Source organism: Galleria mellonella, unplaced genomic scaffold, assembly GCF_026898425.1.
Source record: "Galleria mellonella isolate WM207_F2 unplaced genomic scaffold, CSIRO_AGI_GalMel_v1 utg63, whole genome shotgun sequence".
NCBI classification, from domain to species: domain Eukaryota; kingdom Metazoa; phylum Arthropoda; class Insecta; order Lepidoptera; family Pyralidae; genus Galleria; species Galleria mellonella.
In genome coordinates, this window is record NW_026442130.1 from 5,480,000 (window position 1) to 5,498,587 (window position 18,588).

Here is an 18,588-nt window from a genome sequence, read left to right on the forward strand (position 1 = left end):
TTTTTTTTTGATGGGTGAAAATGGTATGGTAACCCCGCCTGCACTAATGGGATACGCTGACGGAGCACCAGTGAAGGGTGATCAATGAGAATGAAAACAGGTCAGTTAGCCTTTCATGATGAATTCATCAGGAATTAACCATGATAGTTTCCAGGGAGAACCGCGAGGAGGTTGACCTGGTTGAGTATATTGCTAGCAATGGGAGTCTCCATTACTAACAATCCCTTTCCCCCCATTATAGGTATATTATAATATATTGTAAAAAGCAAATAGTTACAAAAATACTAATCATTTAGCATTACTTATGCTTACATTATATGTCCTCAAAGGAGATGAGGGGGAAGGAAGAATTCTTAGATAATGGCTAAGATTCTGACAGATAATGGTTGAGAGAATGATGATAAATTATCCTATATTTAAAGCAATGATTATCAAACCCTCCAGGTCAACATCTATGCGGTTTCCCCTGGAAACTATCGTCATGATGGTTTAACTGACCTGCTTTCATCCTCACCTATCATTCTTCATATTATGTGCATAATCATCAGAATGAAGAAGAAAAGGTGTGCCTCCACTGACCTGGCGAGCGCGATTGCGTCAAGCGACTGCGGTTGCCGCGCGTCTATGACAACAACGTGCGGCAGTCGCGGGTCGACGTCGCGTCGCAGTAGCTCGAGCGTTTCCCGTAACCCTCGTACTGTACGCGCCTCGCCGCCTACCCGCGACGCCGCCGCTGAGGCAGCCGCGCAAACGCGCGACGCCCGCTCCGGGAACACGCATAGTAACTGTAAAAAAATCATACATTGTATACTTAAAATCTTACTTTTAACTCATTCAAATTTGAACCAAATAGAAAAGACGTCGAATTAAGGCTAGGTAACGTCAACTTAATATGATTTTATTTAGAATTCGATTACGTCAAAAATTACTCCATTGGCTGTGTCTGAGTGTTTTAACAATAGTAGAATCTCGCTCTTCAGAGTGGCAATCTCAAAAATTTGCCATGCTATTATGTTGTTCAATTTCTGATAGGGGTAAAAATAAAAAAGAAGTATATTAACTGTAACCTATGGTTTTGCGTACATGACACATCATTATTGTGTGTAAATTTAGAATATTATCTAGCTATTAGCTTTCAATTAAACCCAGCATGAGTAAGTAATTAATTAGGATTGGGAGATTCCAGATTATTGGAAATAGATAATATCTAGGTGCATAACCGCAACGGTTAATCATATAAGATTGCAGTTAGGACTGTTAGTAATTAAGACGAATAGCGATTAACTTAATTGTTAAACGTATTTGAACAATATTTAGTCGATTTTAATTCATTACAGTATATATTTATAAATAACTTCAAAAAGAAGATTTTCAATGCACATATATTTTTAACCAATTTTAACCTTTTTTTTTGCAATCAATAAACGTTACTACCATTTTGTTACGATAAAAGTTTTGTCATGATCGAGTTAATTGTTCTTTAGCGAAGGAAAATTGGAAATAATATTTTAAATATTATTATTGTACTAAATTGCAACTGCAGTCTGAATCAAACATTCGCTAGAAATGAAATCAACAGACTTCTTACATAAAATCGTCATTAGAAATCATCATCATCATGTCAGACCTTAATTATCCACTGCTGAACATAGATCTCCCCTTTAACGGTTTTGCCACTAGTTGCCACACTTGACGTGCGGATTAGCAACCCCTGTTAGGCTTTGTTGATGTTTTACTCATAAGAGGGACGCTGCTGCCCATTCCTCGAACATCAAGTTCCCTTATTCGCCTCTTACTATAACCACGGAAAAAGAAGAGGTGGCATATGGCCGAGAATCACTATCGCAGTCTAAACTAGACTCTAGCGAATGAAATCAACAGACTTCTTGTGTAAACTCGTTGTTACAAATGATTTACAAAATTTTTTACCATATTTTTGCACGCTTACAAGCACATAAGGCACCTACTTGTACAAATACCTTCCACAAATGTCTGGTGGGAATACGTTATAAAAGTGTAGTTAGTAACACATTGAAGATTACCATGTAAATATACTTTACAACGGCGTGTTATCGAAATTGAGTTTGCGATAAATTCAATTTCGTTCGTATGTACGTGAGGTGGGGTTGCTAGGCCCTACGAGAGGTTGTGACGAAATAAAAATAGGCGTCGTTTAACGGTGAATATTTGTTTTGTGTGCTTATAGGTATTCATTGATTTTGCCCTCTCATCATATTCTGCAAGTATCATTTTATTCGAGTATCAAAGAAGAAGGATAATTACTGATTTCTCCGAAAGAGACTACAAAAGTCACCTGCTTCGGTATCTTTATCCCACTCGTGTTTCTCTCGTCAAGTAACTATACTAGCATAGCTATGTTTCAGTCAAAGACATAAAACTTTATTCAACGGGACGAGTAACATATACGAGGGATATTATGGGAGATAGAGTATATTCTGCGATATTTATTTATTTATTTTATTTATTCTTTATTGCACAATAAAACTTTGTACAAGTTCATTGTACTATTAGTCTATTGGCGATAGTTATCACTATCCAACGGATTATGGTTATGCCATTTTGATAAGCGGTGGATCTAATCAGTCAAACTGTTTATAATTATTTTTCTCTATTCAAAAGGCTTTGAAGAGATCGCTCTTAGTGATAAAGCCACCCGTCATTTCCTCAGTGTTATTTTTTCTTGTGATTGTTTGTATTTGTAATAAATTTACTAATGTAACCTTTTGGAGGAAACAATATAGTATTTATTTATCTAGTTAATAGTTTCTAAATCTTATTTTGCTTATAGGCCACTTGTTCCATATGTTTTTTTTCTAGAGCTTTAATCTTAATTTAACTTAAATTAAAGTCGCAAATTTAAAACAGATTATGCTGTGTAATATCTCCAGTGGTATTATTTATTATAGCCAGTTGGTTAACGTCGACCTTAATTACAGCTATTGACAACGACGCTAAAATATGTACAGGATCAGGATAACCGTTGATCGCTTTGTTGATAGTGATTGACCACTGCATGTCCATATATTGGTATCAGTTATTTATTGGTGTTCATGAGTTAGAACATTGATTGGTTGTAGTTCTGGATATTGTGCCATGTTAACTATCTAATAATATAACAAACTACATTATATATATCATAAGAAAAAAAAAACCATTCAGAATTAATTATGCAAAAAACAACATAAGAATTTTGCATAACAAGCTCCATTTAAGACTTTATTTCACAAAAACATTGACTTTCGTTGAGAACGTGACTAAATTGGTACGGGGAAGTAAACCCTATCAATCGCAAAAAAACAAAAGAAAATCAAGTTTGGTACAGAATTTGCAAAACAATTGCTTAATTTATTTATTTAGGAATAGTTTATCTAAATCACATTACATTTAATTTTTCGTTGTTGTAGATAAGGTATTATATTTGATTATAAAAGTTTTATTATCATAAATTGTAAAGAAAAATAATATTTAATGCAAGTAATTTAATTATGATAGATTATGACACATTGGTACATTATTCGATTGCTTGGGTACGTCTGTCCCATTCGTGTTTCAACCGTGAAGCAGTTGTGTTTGCATGGCTGTGTTTCGGTTTGAAGGGTAGGATATGGCGTGAATTTACAGGGTACAGAGGAATAACACCTGAGTCCTCAGGAATGGCAAAGCATGGGGGGTATCATGGGCGAAACAGTTCACTCTGTTATGTCCATGGTACTGCTCATGTCTATAGGCGACGGTTATCACTTTCTATCAGGTGGACCGTCAGCTTGTTTGCCATTCTAAGTTGCATAAAAAGAAAGTAAAAAGTTTCTAGTTTCTATTCACCGACATGTAATAAAACCTCATGAAGGTTGAATTTGTATATTATTATAAAGAAGTCCTGCTGCATAGCAAATAAAAAATGCAGATAAAATGTTATCTATGTTATTACAAGTGTGAATAATTCCTATAAATAAAGGAACTTCAAAGGAGTAAAACATTACCTTTCATGAACGATATATGATATTCAGTATTCGGCAACGGATCGAATTGGACACTGGACGGATGTTCAATCGGTGTTAATGATTTATGATTAATGTACAGACCAATTAATAATTTTTTTATGCTTTCACAAAAGACAAACGAGTGTACTGGTTTGTATCTGTATCTGATGAAGAAGTAAGGTCTCAGCTACGATTGAAACGATCAATTCACGATATCTTTTCGAGGAAAGAGTTCGAAATAAGAGTTTCAAACAAGTTTTTTACATCAGTACAGTTTGTATGGCTGTGTGGTCCCGGTATAGAATACGCCTCCACTTCCTTTCCTGTCATTGTCATAAGAGGCGACTACGGGAGAGCGAGGGATGGGCAGCAGCGTCCCTCTCAAAACATCTTTATAGCCTAACTGAGGTTATCAATCCGCTGCCAAGTGTGGCAACTACTGGCAAAACTCTCCAAGGAGGAGGCTTATGCTCAGCAGTGGGCAAAAAAAGGCTGGCACGATGATAATAGTTCGTGGTGCTAGTCGACGGCATTATGGTCTGTTTGTAATTTTTTTTTAATGGGTGATAATGGAATGGTAATCCCACCCGTGCTATCGGTATACACCGGCGGGGCACCAGTGAGGAATGATAGATGAGGATGAAGCAGGTCAGTTAGCCCATCGTGACGAATTCAACAAGAATTGTTCACGATGATTTCCAGGGGAAACCACGTGGAGGTCGACCTGATATTGCTAGCAATGTCGAACTCCATTGCTAACAATCCCTTTCCCCCCAAGTCTGTTTGTAATTATGGTATGCTGATCATAACCATGCGGTTACATTGAAAGATCTTGGTCTTACCATGTATCTCGGACAACCAAAAACCGACGGGGAAGGAAATAATAGTGTTCGGTGATTATCGCACACGATATTTCCTTGCACGGTGACATGGTAAACAAGTTAACGAGGTTTTGCTAGTAGTTGCCACGTTTAGCAGGTGGGTTGGCAACTGCAGTTTAATATTTAATGATGTTTTAAGGGAGATGCTGCTGCCCATCCCTCGACCATAAGCTCGCTTTGTCATCTCTTATGCGGCTGTATTGCAATAACCGAAAATTGCAAGATATTTGTAACAATCTTAATTTCTGACACGTTTTGTGTTTCACTTCAAAGCGATTAGCAAGCAAGCTATATTGATGCCGCTGCTGAGCGATTTAGAAGCTAAAATTACTACTGATCGATAAATTCGTTCTGTTCGTTTTCTTTCATCGTTATAATTTTTCCATAATATTGTTTTCGGGAGAAAATAATATTTACTCCATCACTTAATCGTGTTAAGTAAGATTTTTTTTGTAATAAGTAACCGTTTGCTAAGTGTTCGATTTGTGTATACAGTTGTAAAGATCCCAACGCGTGAACTTAATTACTGGCGTTAGTGTAAGTGCATAATAAAATTATGCACCCAGCTACGATGTGCGTTTTAATTAACACTGATTGCATTTGTTATTACATAGACTATTAAGTCTTTAAATCCAGAATTTACTTAGCGTAAAGTCCCAGTATTTACATAACTGCAATTTAAATTCAATTTAAGAAAATAGATTTTACAAAATATTGTGTGTAAAGGAATAATGTTCAGAGATATAATTTTTAAAACAAAATAACATATCTATATTCTAATTATTTACATCGGTTTATTAATTTTCGTTTTAAATTTAAGGATGTCCGACTGGTTTTGAACTTAATAGGAGTTCGTGCGGTTCACGACTATGTAGAGGAGTTTGAAACTAGTTGGATATCCAAACATGAGTAAAGTCAACATAAATAATTACAATACGTCACGTGTCACGATAGATATAATTCAACAAAATTTCTTAAATAATATTTTATTTTTTTATATAATTTATTGTAACAGATGAATGGTTCATGTAGCTTGTAAATAAATATAAAAGTATATTTTATTAATGAGGTTATTTGAAAAGAATATTAGTGCATTTTTATTATAGACAAACTAAAAAAAAAAATACTTCAGATTTATTTAGTATATATATGTTTGCTATTTGGTTAAGGGCTGGAGTTATATGGTAGCATTTTTGACTTACCTCTAAGGGTTCCGGAGGAGCATACAGCAGCGCAGAGGGGATGTACGATGGCGGAGGGGATCTGTTCTGCAAAGAGAGATACGTCTGTGTAATAATTATCAACAAATAATATATTTTTATATAATATAATTAAGATTGACAAAAAACCCACTTTAACTGTAGCAAAATCAGTTAATTTGATTTAAAAACTAAACCACTGAACCGATTTAAATAAATTTGCGCGCAAAGATGTGTGAAGTAGATAGTTTATTAAAAAAATAACACATTTTTATATATTTTGTAATTACTACTTGTGCCACATATGTTGCCCTGGGTATTTGTAAATTATTAAGAATCCAGTAGTGGGATATTAATAAACGTTCAAGCATTATTTCAGTATTGAGTAAATATAATTTTTAATATTTTTTTGATATCAGGTTGTTCTTAACAAACTTAGTATCATTCTAAACTCTAAAATATAAACACATAAGGCTTATATTGAATAAGCACTAGATTATTAAATAAAAATAATCATATCTATTGAGAATATTATCGTCATTACTTAATTTAACATGTTTAAATTTAGATTATTGATTACAATCTAAAATCATTATTTTAATAACATAAATAATATATACACAATCATCTTTTATATTTTTATATATATATATATATATATATATATATATATATATATATATATATATAAGGTATGTAAAGATTCTTAGCAATTATTATGTTCAAAAATAAAATAAATATATAATAAAATTATATAAAAACCTTTCCAATTTACTTTAGTATTTTTTCGATAAAAAGACATAACAAGCTTGTAATATATGTCTTGAAAATAAGAGAAAACAGATTAAAAATAATGAAACTTTCCTCGATATCAATATGATTGCGATGTTATAAAACTGATCGGAATCCTAATTGAAGCACGGATGATCATCGACTCGACATTTGAGTGCTGATGACAAGTTTCCGATAAATCGACATAAGATATAGGTCGCCTACTTAAGGCCGAGATACATGAGTTTTTCAAGTAAGTTATTACATGCACTGTCCTGATACAAATTAAATATATCGTTACTGCATATTAATTGATTGAATACTAGCCTTATTTATCACACAATTTTGCATACAAGCTAGAAATATAAAATAATTGGTACTTGTAGTTTAAAAATGGGACTTACAAATTTTGACACTGGCTTGCTCATATAAATCAAATTGCATGTATGCGCCATTGTTCAGCAAAATAGTGTATTTAATAGTAAATGCACAAGATATTTCGTATATATGCTACAACATTTTGTTTTGTGGACACCCAAAAATGGAAATATTGCATGTTTTTAAACAGATTTTGCTTTTTAACGGGCAGTTTTTACTCCACGAAGAAGAGTTGGTAGCTTCAATTTTTACAAAATTAAAATTATACTAGTACGAGAATAAATTCTAGCGATTGCAAAAAAGAATTACTAAAATAAGTTTACAATTAATGACGTATTTTTGTCTGATAATTGCAAAAATTCAGACGAATTGAAAACTTCCCTTTTTGAAATTCATTTAACAACTAGCCGCGTGTATTTCGGCCTAATACGAGTATAATAAAATTTTGGCGAGCCATAAAGATAGCCTTTCATTCCTACGACGGGATCCCGGGAGAAATAATTTTCTCGTACAAGTAGCGTGTCCTCTTTCTACGCTATGAGCGTATTACGTCTTCTAGAACAGTGCTCCCGAAGGACCGCGGCGTCGGTAATATATCCGATTATCACATGCTTTAAATATATATTATTCTGAAATAGATGCTCGCTTTTATACTCATATGTATTGTAATGGTCTGAGAGTTTTTTAAACACAAAGGCGATTACGTTGCTCATAATTATTGGTGAGGTAATTGCATTGTGTTTTAAAGCGATTTCAATATTTTTTTTTTGTAAACAAGGTTTATTTTCATGCTGCAATTTAGAACAGAATCTGCCAATTCCATATCAAGATTGACAAAATTTTGGCAACGGTTTTTCTTTACGGAGCAAAATTTTGCTTGTCATGGAGCTAAATCTAATTAGAGAGGGATTTATTGACAAATTGGAAAGTGAGATAGAGATTTCCGATTGTCGACAAGTTCCTCTTACATAAATTTATAACTACGCTACTACACATATATGAAATATGTCATAATGCAGTTATTTTATATGAATAGCTTTTATTTGCGACTACATCCTCACGTCCGAGATATGTTCACAGACCGGAATAAAATGTAGCCTATATCTATCCATCCCATATCAAATTTCATACTAATTAGTTCAGCTGTTAAGGCAGGTAGGCAGGTAGATATGAGAATATATAAACTTATTTTCACATTTATAATATTAGTAAGGATTTAATAAAGAATAGTAAGTTGAAAGCGTTAAATACAAATAAGAGCCCTTATTAATTCATGCCTGACGCTTTAATCTATTTTCAAGTGACTTCAAAAGTAGATGGTTTTATAATTTGACCGTATTTTTTGTGTTTTTATTTGATACGATATTTCCATTAATTCTAATTAAATTTTGATGATCTTTTAGAGGAAATAATAACGAGTATCTGTATATCTATCTATATATTCCTTTTAATCGAAAGACTATTAATATAAGAATATTTTGGTTAGTCCCATATTGGTTTCTTTTTTGGAACTAAATCTTAAATGAAGTATTTAGTATGTTATTTCTGTTGTAGATTTTAGGTATTCTAAATAAGTATAAAAGTTTTATACAATTCGAAGTTCCTGTATATAGAGGGGTTCAGTTCTGGAAAGTGACAAAATAAGTATTTCATGACTTGTAAAGTACTTACGGCAACTTTCAAGAAGATACGACCTAAAAGCCAAAAAGCATTATTTCCTAATGTAAATTTTAACAACCTGTTTTGTAACTTTTTGGTTCTATATGCCTATCTTCTCAAAGTAGGCAGAGTGTGAAATGATCCTGTTTGAACATATTCCCACATTTTTTGCTTTATTCACTACCATAATTCGTCTAATGTACACGTGTAAGACGATTTTGAAGTTCTACCTTTAGGAGTAAAAATATAAAAAAGTATTATAGTATAGTTAAGATTGTGTTCCCCAAAAATCCGACTTTAATTGTGGCAAAATTTGATAATTTATTTAAAAACTAAATTACTGAACAGATTTTGTTAAAATTTCTCTGGGAATAATCTGTACATATATCCTTTTAGATAAAAGGAGAATTCCCCAAATCGGTTTATAACTGACATAGTGAAAAAAAATACAACCGAATTGAGAATTTTTTTTTTTTAAGTTGACTAAAAAAAGAGAGAAATTGAATACAATATTTTAACGGTCTTAAAAATTTATCAATATGTAGATGTATTTATGTTACATAGATACTGTAACATAAGTACATCTACAAAACTCTAAAATTTCGACGCAACTGTGAAGGACTCGACGCAATTTTACGCAAATGTAATGTGACCTCATTATTTGCCATTCATAGGCAAATTTTTCAGATTGATCAAGTGAACACATTTTCACAAATAGGCTGTTGAAATTTTATGGCGTATTTTATCCGGATGAAACGGTCCAAATCGACGCCAGCTATCCTGAGGGAAACTTCGGACGGAACCAGCTACTAGATGGTTCGATTAGTCTTTCGCCCCTATACCCAGTTCCGACGATCGATTTGCACGTCAGAATCGCTACGGTCCTCCATCAGGGTTTCCCCTGACTTCGACCTGACCAGGCATAGTTCACCATCTTTCGGGTCCCAGCATTTATGCTCAGAGCGCGCCTGCATTCACGGATTGGAAACGAGACGCCTCGGGATGATATAATAATACAAGTATTTACACAATTTGGTTTCTTATCATTATAAAAAGATATTAATGTAGGACGCTGTGTAGTTCCGGCATAGAATGGTCCATCCCTTTCTTTCCCGTGACTGTCGTAGAGACGACTAAGGGAATTTATTGGTCGAAAGATGGATATCAAAAAATCCTAACTGCTGTTATTAACCCGCCTGCCAAAACCCTCCAATAGGGGTAGGCCTAAGTTAAGCAGTGGACAGTTAACGTCTGATTTCATGAGGAAGGTTAATGTAAGAAAGTAAATTATGAAAATACTCATTATTATCATTTCTAATTTAATCATAATAACCAATTCGCATAGGTACCTATTATGTTTGAAACTAAACAGATCCGAAAATCCGATTAATGGTCTCACTCACCCCGCAAATAATTTGGTAGGCTCACGGTACCCGTCGTTACAATTAACACAGAATTCGATTTGTGATAAAGACATATTTATTATATCTATTATATATATTGTATTATATATCATATATATTTATTTACATAGAGACATTTTTGCATGATCTGATTATTTTAAATGCACATAATTATTAAGAAATTATTTTGAATATTCGTTAAATTGTGTGTGTGTTTTTTAATTAGACTTACCTTCCTTTGGTAAAATGTTATGGGCATATTCCTCTCCTAATATGAGATTTAGTTTTGAGATTTTAAATAAGTAAATTTATTTATTCCTTTAAATATTTTTAACCCTTAATAATATTATAAATATGAAAAAGTTTATTTATATTTAAAAGTTTGTTTATTATTTCATGGCTCTTTAATAGTTCAACTAAGAGTCATAAAATTTTGCCCTGGCTTCGCACGCTTTTTTTTAAAAAAGTGTTTATTTACATTAAAATACAGTCCATGTTATTCGCTGATAATGTAACTTTATATACTTGAAAGGATTAAGCAATTATTGAGTTTATCCATTACAAACACTCAAACATAAAAAAAAAAAAACTTTTTATAATATTAGTTCAGATATAATGAAGGACAGAGGCTGCTCTACGATACTATTTATCCCGATTCATAGACGTATCTTGGTTAAGGGAACAGTCTTTGGAATCAACTTCCAGCAGAAGTATTTTCGAACCGATACGACATCATAATGTTCAAGGAAAGAGCATAGTCCTTTTTAAAAGGCCTGCAATACCGTTGATGTTGTTAATGATCATGGGCGGCGGTAGTCACTTACTAGCAGGTGAGCAGCATGCTCGTTTGCCCCCTGTGTTGTAAAAGAAAGTTGCGACATAAAGCTAGTATAATATAATCATCATCTGTGTTAATATTATATCAATGAAGTGCATTTTTTATTTGAAAATTAAAAAATATCGTGTTCAAAGGTAATAATAATTGCAAATGAAATTTGCTAGATTTTGCCGAATTTCTTCTTTTTTTTATTAAATTTTGATGATGAAAACATGAAATATATTTAATAAAAATTATTGTGAGGTTTTAATATGAGTAATAGAAGATAAATCAATTTTTATATAGATCATATATTATTTATATAGATATTATATTTATAGATATTTCTGCTTCTGAAATCCGCACATATGAAGTAGAGGAATAAGCTAATTATTAAATAAAATATTACACACGAAACAGTCGCTTTAATGGGGTGAAAATGGGCACTTAGTAATGTAAAAAGTATAACGGGTATACAGAACAAAAATTAGGGGCTTGGTTGGTCCGAAACTCCAAAAAGAGCTGTCGATTTAGATACCGCCCTTTTGACCGACACGCTCCTTTGGGAAATTAATTCCGGTCATGGATTCGCAACGAATTTTAATCAATTAACGTGAAAATTATATGGTAGATTTTTTTTTTTTTTTTTTTTTTTTTTACAACACAGGGGGCAAACGAGCATGCGGCTCACCTGATGGTAAGTGACTACCGCCGCCCATGGTCACCCACAACACCTACGGCATTGCAGGTGTGCTGCCGGCCTTTTAAAAAGGAATATGCTCTTTTCTTGAAGGTTATGTTGTCGTATCGGTTCGGAAATACTGCTGCTGGAAGTTGATTCCAAAGAGTGGTTGTGCGTGGAAGAAAGTGCCTTGAAAAACGCACGGTGGAGGACCGCCACTCGTCCAGATGGTTGGGATGAAATTTTAGTTTATGGCGGGTTGTACGATGGTGAAAATCTGCAGCAGGTATCAATCCGAACAATTCTTCAGAGCACTCCCCATGATAAATTCGGTAGAAGATGCACAGAGATGCAACATCTCTACGCAGTTTCAGTGGGTCGAGCCGGACAGTAAGACGCCGATCGTCAACAATTCGAGCTGCCCGACTTTGAATGCGGTCTAACGGAAGGAGTTGGTACTGTGGCGCTCCTGCCCACAGGTGAGAACAGTATTCCATGTGTGGCCTCACTTGAGCTTTATACAGTTTCAGGCGGTTTTCTGGCGTGAAATACCGTCTCACCCTATTGAGCACCCCCAACTTTTTGGAAGCTATCTTAGCTTTTTCCTCCAGATGACCGCAAAACTGGACGTCGCTAGATATATCGACGCCAAGAATCCCCAGACTCGACTTATTATCAAGGGAAGTGCCCTGAAAGTGAGGTGATACGACAAACGGTGTCTTTTTTGCGGTGAACGCGCAGACTTGTGTCTTCTTAGGGTTAAAGTGAACAAGATTGCGTTCACCCCAGATCGAAACTTTATCGAGTGAAGTTTCGATTTCAGACACAAGTCTGTTCCGGAGCTCATCGGTATGTGCCCGCGAGATCTTTGCATGACCGGTGTATAATGCATCTCCTGTACTGTCGTCCGCATAACAATGAATATCACTGATCTGTAACATATCATTGATATGCAGAAGAAACAGTGTCGGAGATAGTACACAGCCTTGCGGGACACCAGCATTCACAGGTTTTAAGTCAGAGCATGCTCCGTCGACTACGACCTTAATGCTACGTTCCTTAAGAAAGCTGGCGACCCAACTGCACAATATCGCAGGCAACCCAAACGAAGGTAGTTTTGAGATTAGTGCCCTATGCCATAATTTATTGCCATATTGGCATAATTATAGCTTACGAATTCGTCCACGTTGCTTGGAGATATTGATAATAATAAGGGGCAATATTTTACGCAATTTGCAGAAAAGTATAATAATAGAAAAACATAGGTCAGAGTTGTATAAAATATAGGACAATATAGTAGAAAAACATAGGCTAATGTAGCAGAAAAACATAGACCAATGTAGTATAAAAACATAGCCTAATGTAGTAAAAACAAAGGCCAAAGTAAAAGAAAAACGTTAGTCTAAATACTTTAATACTACGCGAATGCCATTTCATGGCAATTGGATGAGGCGTTAAGGCGCCAAGACGTAATAAAAGAAACATTTCGTACTATAACAGATACCTAATTGACAATAATTATATATTAGCTATTTTACTATAATTTACCACATGCCAGGTTGAGAACGATAGTAAAAATAATAATTTCATATAAAATGTTGTATGTATATGCTTTATTGTACTCAGAAATACAGTAATAGTCACAAATATTAGAAATAATGTGAACAAAGATGATCTTATCTCTAAAAGAGCTCTCTTCCGGTCAACCCAACAAAGTAGCATAGGAAGTCTTGAGAGGGCATCAATAGTGCAAGAGTATTGAAACATATTTAAATGCAAACTACATATATACAAAATATAAATACACATACTTAAATAATAATTAAATAATAACATATACGTAAATATCATCGTCCGGGTGGTCCTGGCATAGAATAGGCCATCCCTTCCATTCCTATGGGTGCCGTAAGAGACAATCAAATGATATTAATAGTAGACAGATGGACAGCAGTGTATCTCTTAAAACATCTTTAAACTTTACGCTTAACTGCAGTTTCCAACCCGCTCGCCAAGCATGGCAACTACTGGCAAAATTCCCCTTATGGAAAAGGCCTATGTTCAGCAGTGGAAAGTGAAATGAAAAAATGATATATTTAAACAAAACTAAAAATAATAGAGTAGAGAGGCAAAATTATTTTAATCTTTTTTTAAAGATGTGATGGACGGACTTCCTAGAATGTATAAAGAGAGTTTGTTGAGTACTGCAACTGGGAATCTTCAAAATTCTAGAGTAGTTTAAACAAAGACGTTTATGTCTTGAGAGAGGTGGTAACAATTAAAACCGTGAACGAAGATAAGTAGGAAAATTGGGATCGTTTAGGATATTATGAAGAGCAGTTAGGATATGTACCATGATGTATCATGCTGAAGCCAAATAATGAGCCACTTTAAATGATCGTAAAATTTATACATGTGGTTGTAATTTTAATTGATTATAGCAATTCATGTCTATAGGTGTTTGAAACAAAAAATAAAATAACTATCGACTTCAATGTTATTCTTGTTTGCTGGAAAACTAATTGTACATACATACATACATACATATCTGTCACGCCCGTCTCCCATTAGGGTAGGCAGAAACAATGGAACGTCAAATGCTTCGATTCAAACAAACCTCTTTTGCAACCTCAAAACTAATTGTAGTATTTAATATTTCAGATTCGTAACAAATTTTGAAAATTATTAACTTACTGTGAATTTTTTTCCACTTGAATCGGCTAGGTTGATTGATTATTTGCTTCATTTAATTACACTGTAATAATACTTATTTAATGTTTTTCTTTAATTAATATTATGTATATATATGTTCATTTCTGTTATAATAACTCATATAAAAGAATTGGCAAAAGACACAAAAACATAATTTGTAAACATAAAGACACTCGTAAATACTTCTAATTTCTATTGATTAAAAAAAAATATATTATACAACATTTAAACATTTTATAAAATAATTTCAATTATAACAAAAAAAAAATAGATCCGTCAATAGCAAAATTATTATTTTTTAAAACGTTGTGCATGCACATATATAGACATCAAAACTATTCACTGATAAATTAAGAATGTTGCTGTATTTTTGACTTATTTGCTATCTCACTTACTTTTTACTTATTGAACACAATTTTGTTTAATCGATTCCAAAAATAATTTTAAAATTCGTATCAGAATTTACTACGTAAAAAATAATAATAATTGAGAACATCTTTCTTTTGGCAGTTTCTTAATTAACAATTTTCTCATGTACCGTATTTTGTATCGATTTTTGAGTTACTATCCCTCGTGAATTATCTAAGGCCTACAATCACAATCGTCGGGTGCCGTTCAGTTAACCTCAGAGCTATAATTATGGCTCCGTCACAGGTCGAATATCCCCCAAATAGCCTGCTAACGAGGTATAGCTCTGCTTTATTCATTTATGGCGGTAATTAGAGCTTTACGTGACGTCAAGATAGCCATAAATAAGTACAAAGAGTAAATGATGGCTGACATTTGAAATGAACTGAATTGAATAATATGAACAATTGAGAATTCGGCCGATAGTTAATGGCTGAGTTAACATATTGAATTACTAGAAATAAAATGTCGTTATATGAAAATTGCAAATATGTTACATTACAAAAATAAGACTAAATAAACTCTTTATTTGTATGGTACGGAATTATTTTTTAAATTTATGTACGTTTCTTGAAGACAAAGATCTTCTATAGAACTTTAACATATACATAGAAGCTTTAAGATGCTATGCTATGTAAAGGTTATGCTCGTAGTTTCATTGGGCGATAGAATCTGGATTGAGAATAACGAAAAATAAAAACGACCGATGTACACCGACGGACTGGCCAATGACAAACAAGTCGTTTTAAATACTAAGTTTGCTTATACGGGGTCACCACTAGAAAACTCATCAGTTGTTCGAGCTATTTGGCCGGCTCATTGCTATTTCCAAACCATCAGAATATAGAGAACACTATTTCTTTTACAAACATTTTTGTTTGAAATTCTATCTCATAGTGCAATTTGACGGCGTTGAATAAGTAGTAACGCAGGTAATAAACATGTTTATCTTTTAAATATTAAAAAATCATTCTAAATAATTTATTATGATTAATATTAAATTATTTACGTCTTAATACTTTTAATGATATTAAACTTATTGGAAAAAGATATAAAGAATCGATTAACAGAGAAAAACAACAGAGTTAAAGGTAATTTTATCGCTATTATTTTTTAAAAATGGCAATATAAAAGGTTGTTTGATTAACAATCTGATTGCCGATATCGACATTGATAATTCAATTGTACAATGTACAGGCAAATTGGAAATTTGAACCTCAGGAGGATACGTCAAATCTGATTTAACAGACATCGGCAATCTCTTTATCAATTCAATTACCGACTTATTAACATAACTTGGGATTGCGAAGATCTTTACATAAATCAGGAAAGTTATTTTTTATAAATTTTCAGAATTATAAATTTTACATTAATACTGAAAATAATTACAGTTGGTAATCTTTAAATAACTAGTTGTAACACGTGGCTTAGTCCGTAAGCTATCAAATGCAAAAGGAATTTTTCGAATCCGACTTTCAGAGATTAGAGCGTTGAAGCAAACATCTTATTATATTAAAATAGATTTATGTATGTATATACATACAATGATTATTATATGTATGTATATACAATGATTACGTCCGTGACGTAGTATTAAGCATATTGCTTTGCGAAATGAGGTCCCGAATTCGATTCCTGGTTAAGCAAATTTAGGAAATAAACTTTCTTAAATTGGTTTGGGTCTGTGTATTCTAGTTTGGTTTCTCCTATGTTATACACAGGGTATCCTAGATTGAGGATCAGGCCATTGGTGTGATTGTGTGGCTCTTATTTGTAACTAAGCTAAAATATTAGGTTGTCTGAAAGATACGCTGTTTCTAATAGCTAGTATATACATATACTAGTGTATATATAATGCTAATGATTTCAATTGTACTCATTATATCTATCTTCAGTTATTATAGTAGAGGTACCATTCAGACAAAATAGTAGTTTTTATACGTGCTATGATATATGATATTCTTGTATAGAAGTTCTTAATTCAACCAGTATTTTGAAAGGGTCATCGGAAGAACTTTAAGTTCCCATCTTTACGAGGATTAAGTAATAATTAATACACACAATTATAAGCACAGTCCATAATTATACTCAGAGACGACGTGGGCTCTAATCACTTTATTAATGATGTCTTCTGAATCCAACTTAATGAAAATTCCTGAGAACCACCCCACCTATACCCCCCTATGAGTCGAGATATCACGTCGTTTTCTTTCTAAATGGTCACTTCATCACGTAGGTATGTATATTTAGCAGGTGAGTATTATTTTAACCATACTCCGAAATTTTGGATTCTCAGAATTTGGTTCATATATTCTATTTACACTTTACACTGTAATTGTACGTTAAAAGTTACGTAAATGTAAAGTGTAAAATTTCAATCGACTAATATTATAAATGTGAAAGTTTCTACAGATGTTTATATTTGTTTCTCATGGAACTGGTTTGAAATCGGTAATAAATTGTGGAAGATATACAAAAAAACAAAACTGTGAATCTAATAGGTAGTAAAATATTATTTTAATATATTCGGAAATGAATTCTCAATATCTTGTTTGTATTCATATTATGAGTTTGGTTGACCCAATACACCCTATTTTTTTTCTAATGGATGATAATGGTTTGGCAATTCCGCCAGCGCTAACGGTATATACGGTGAGAATGAAAAGACAGGTCAGTTAGTCCATCGTGATGAATACACCTGGAATTCTGCACGATGGTTCCCAGAGGGTACCACGTGGAAGTCGACAGGATATATACTCATATTGCGAGCAATGGGACTGGTAGATAGCATTACTAACAATCTTCCCCTTCCTAATATATCCTATTAGGTCGACCAATGCGTGGTTTGACTTAGAAATCATTGTAGTTAATTCCTGATGAATCCATCACAATGGGCCTGACTTGACTTCATCCTTATCTATTATCCTCCACTGGTGCTCCGCCAGCGTGTATCGATATACGCAAGCGTGTTTACTCTACGTACCGCATGTGGCGTTACCCTACCATTATTATCAGACAAACGACCTGCTGGAACAGATTTAAATATTTTATAATTAAAGACTGAAACAGAATCTTTTGAAAAAATGTATATATTCTATAATTCACTTGTACATTCTTTTTATTATATTTTTATTTCAAATTGTGCAGGTTAAGCTGCGCTAGTCTTACATACAATAAATTTGAAATATACCATATATAGGTAGATTTTGATGCACAACGACGGAATTGCAAATATCACTGCGTTATTTTGTTTGCGCAAAAGTATCATGAATGTACATTTTGCTTCACAAATGCTATTCGAATTTTAAACTTGCATATTAGAGCTTACCTTATTAAGACTCGCTTCCATTAAAGTTTGGCTATTATGCAAATGTAAACTGAACGGTGTAAGAGTAAGAAAGTTGCAAATGATAATACACTCGATGCTTGCAAGAAAACTTGTTCCATATTGACTCTCTATAGAGACATATTTATATATACAGGATTTTTTGAGCAATAACTAATGAGCAATAGCGTAATGGATTATCAAGTTGTTACAATAGATTAGATGTATATTTATTATTATTATTCCAGCCGCTAACTGCTGGACATAGGCCTTCCCCATATGGAGAGTTTCGCCAGTTGTTGCCACGCTTGGCAGGCGGGTTGGCAACCGTAGTTAGGCTTTTAGAGATGTTTTA

At 33.4% G+C, this 18,588-nt stretch overlaps 1 protein-coding gene across 6 annotated transcripts in view; it reads right to left on the bottom strand.

The window, feature by feature from the left end:
* LOC113521626 (high affinity cAMP-specific and IBMX-insensitive 3',5'-cyclic phosphodiesterase 8) overlaps positions 1-18,588 on the bottom strand; it is a 248,054-nt gene that overhangs the window by 66,442 nt on the left and 163,024 nt on the right. For all 6 annotated transcript variants that reach the window (XM_031909840.2, XM_031909839.2, XM_026907212.3 and 3 more), the window contains 2 exons: positions 6,085-6,150; positions 580-785 (listed from right to left, as the gene is read on the bottom strand). In XM_031909840.2, coding sequence (XP_031765700.2) covers positions 580-785; positions 6,085-6,150 — 272 coding nt within the window. The remainder of the gene's footprint in view (positions 1-579; positions 786-6,084; positions 6,151-18,588) is intronic.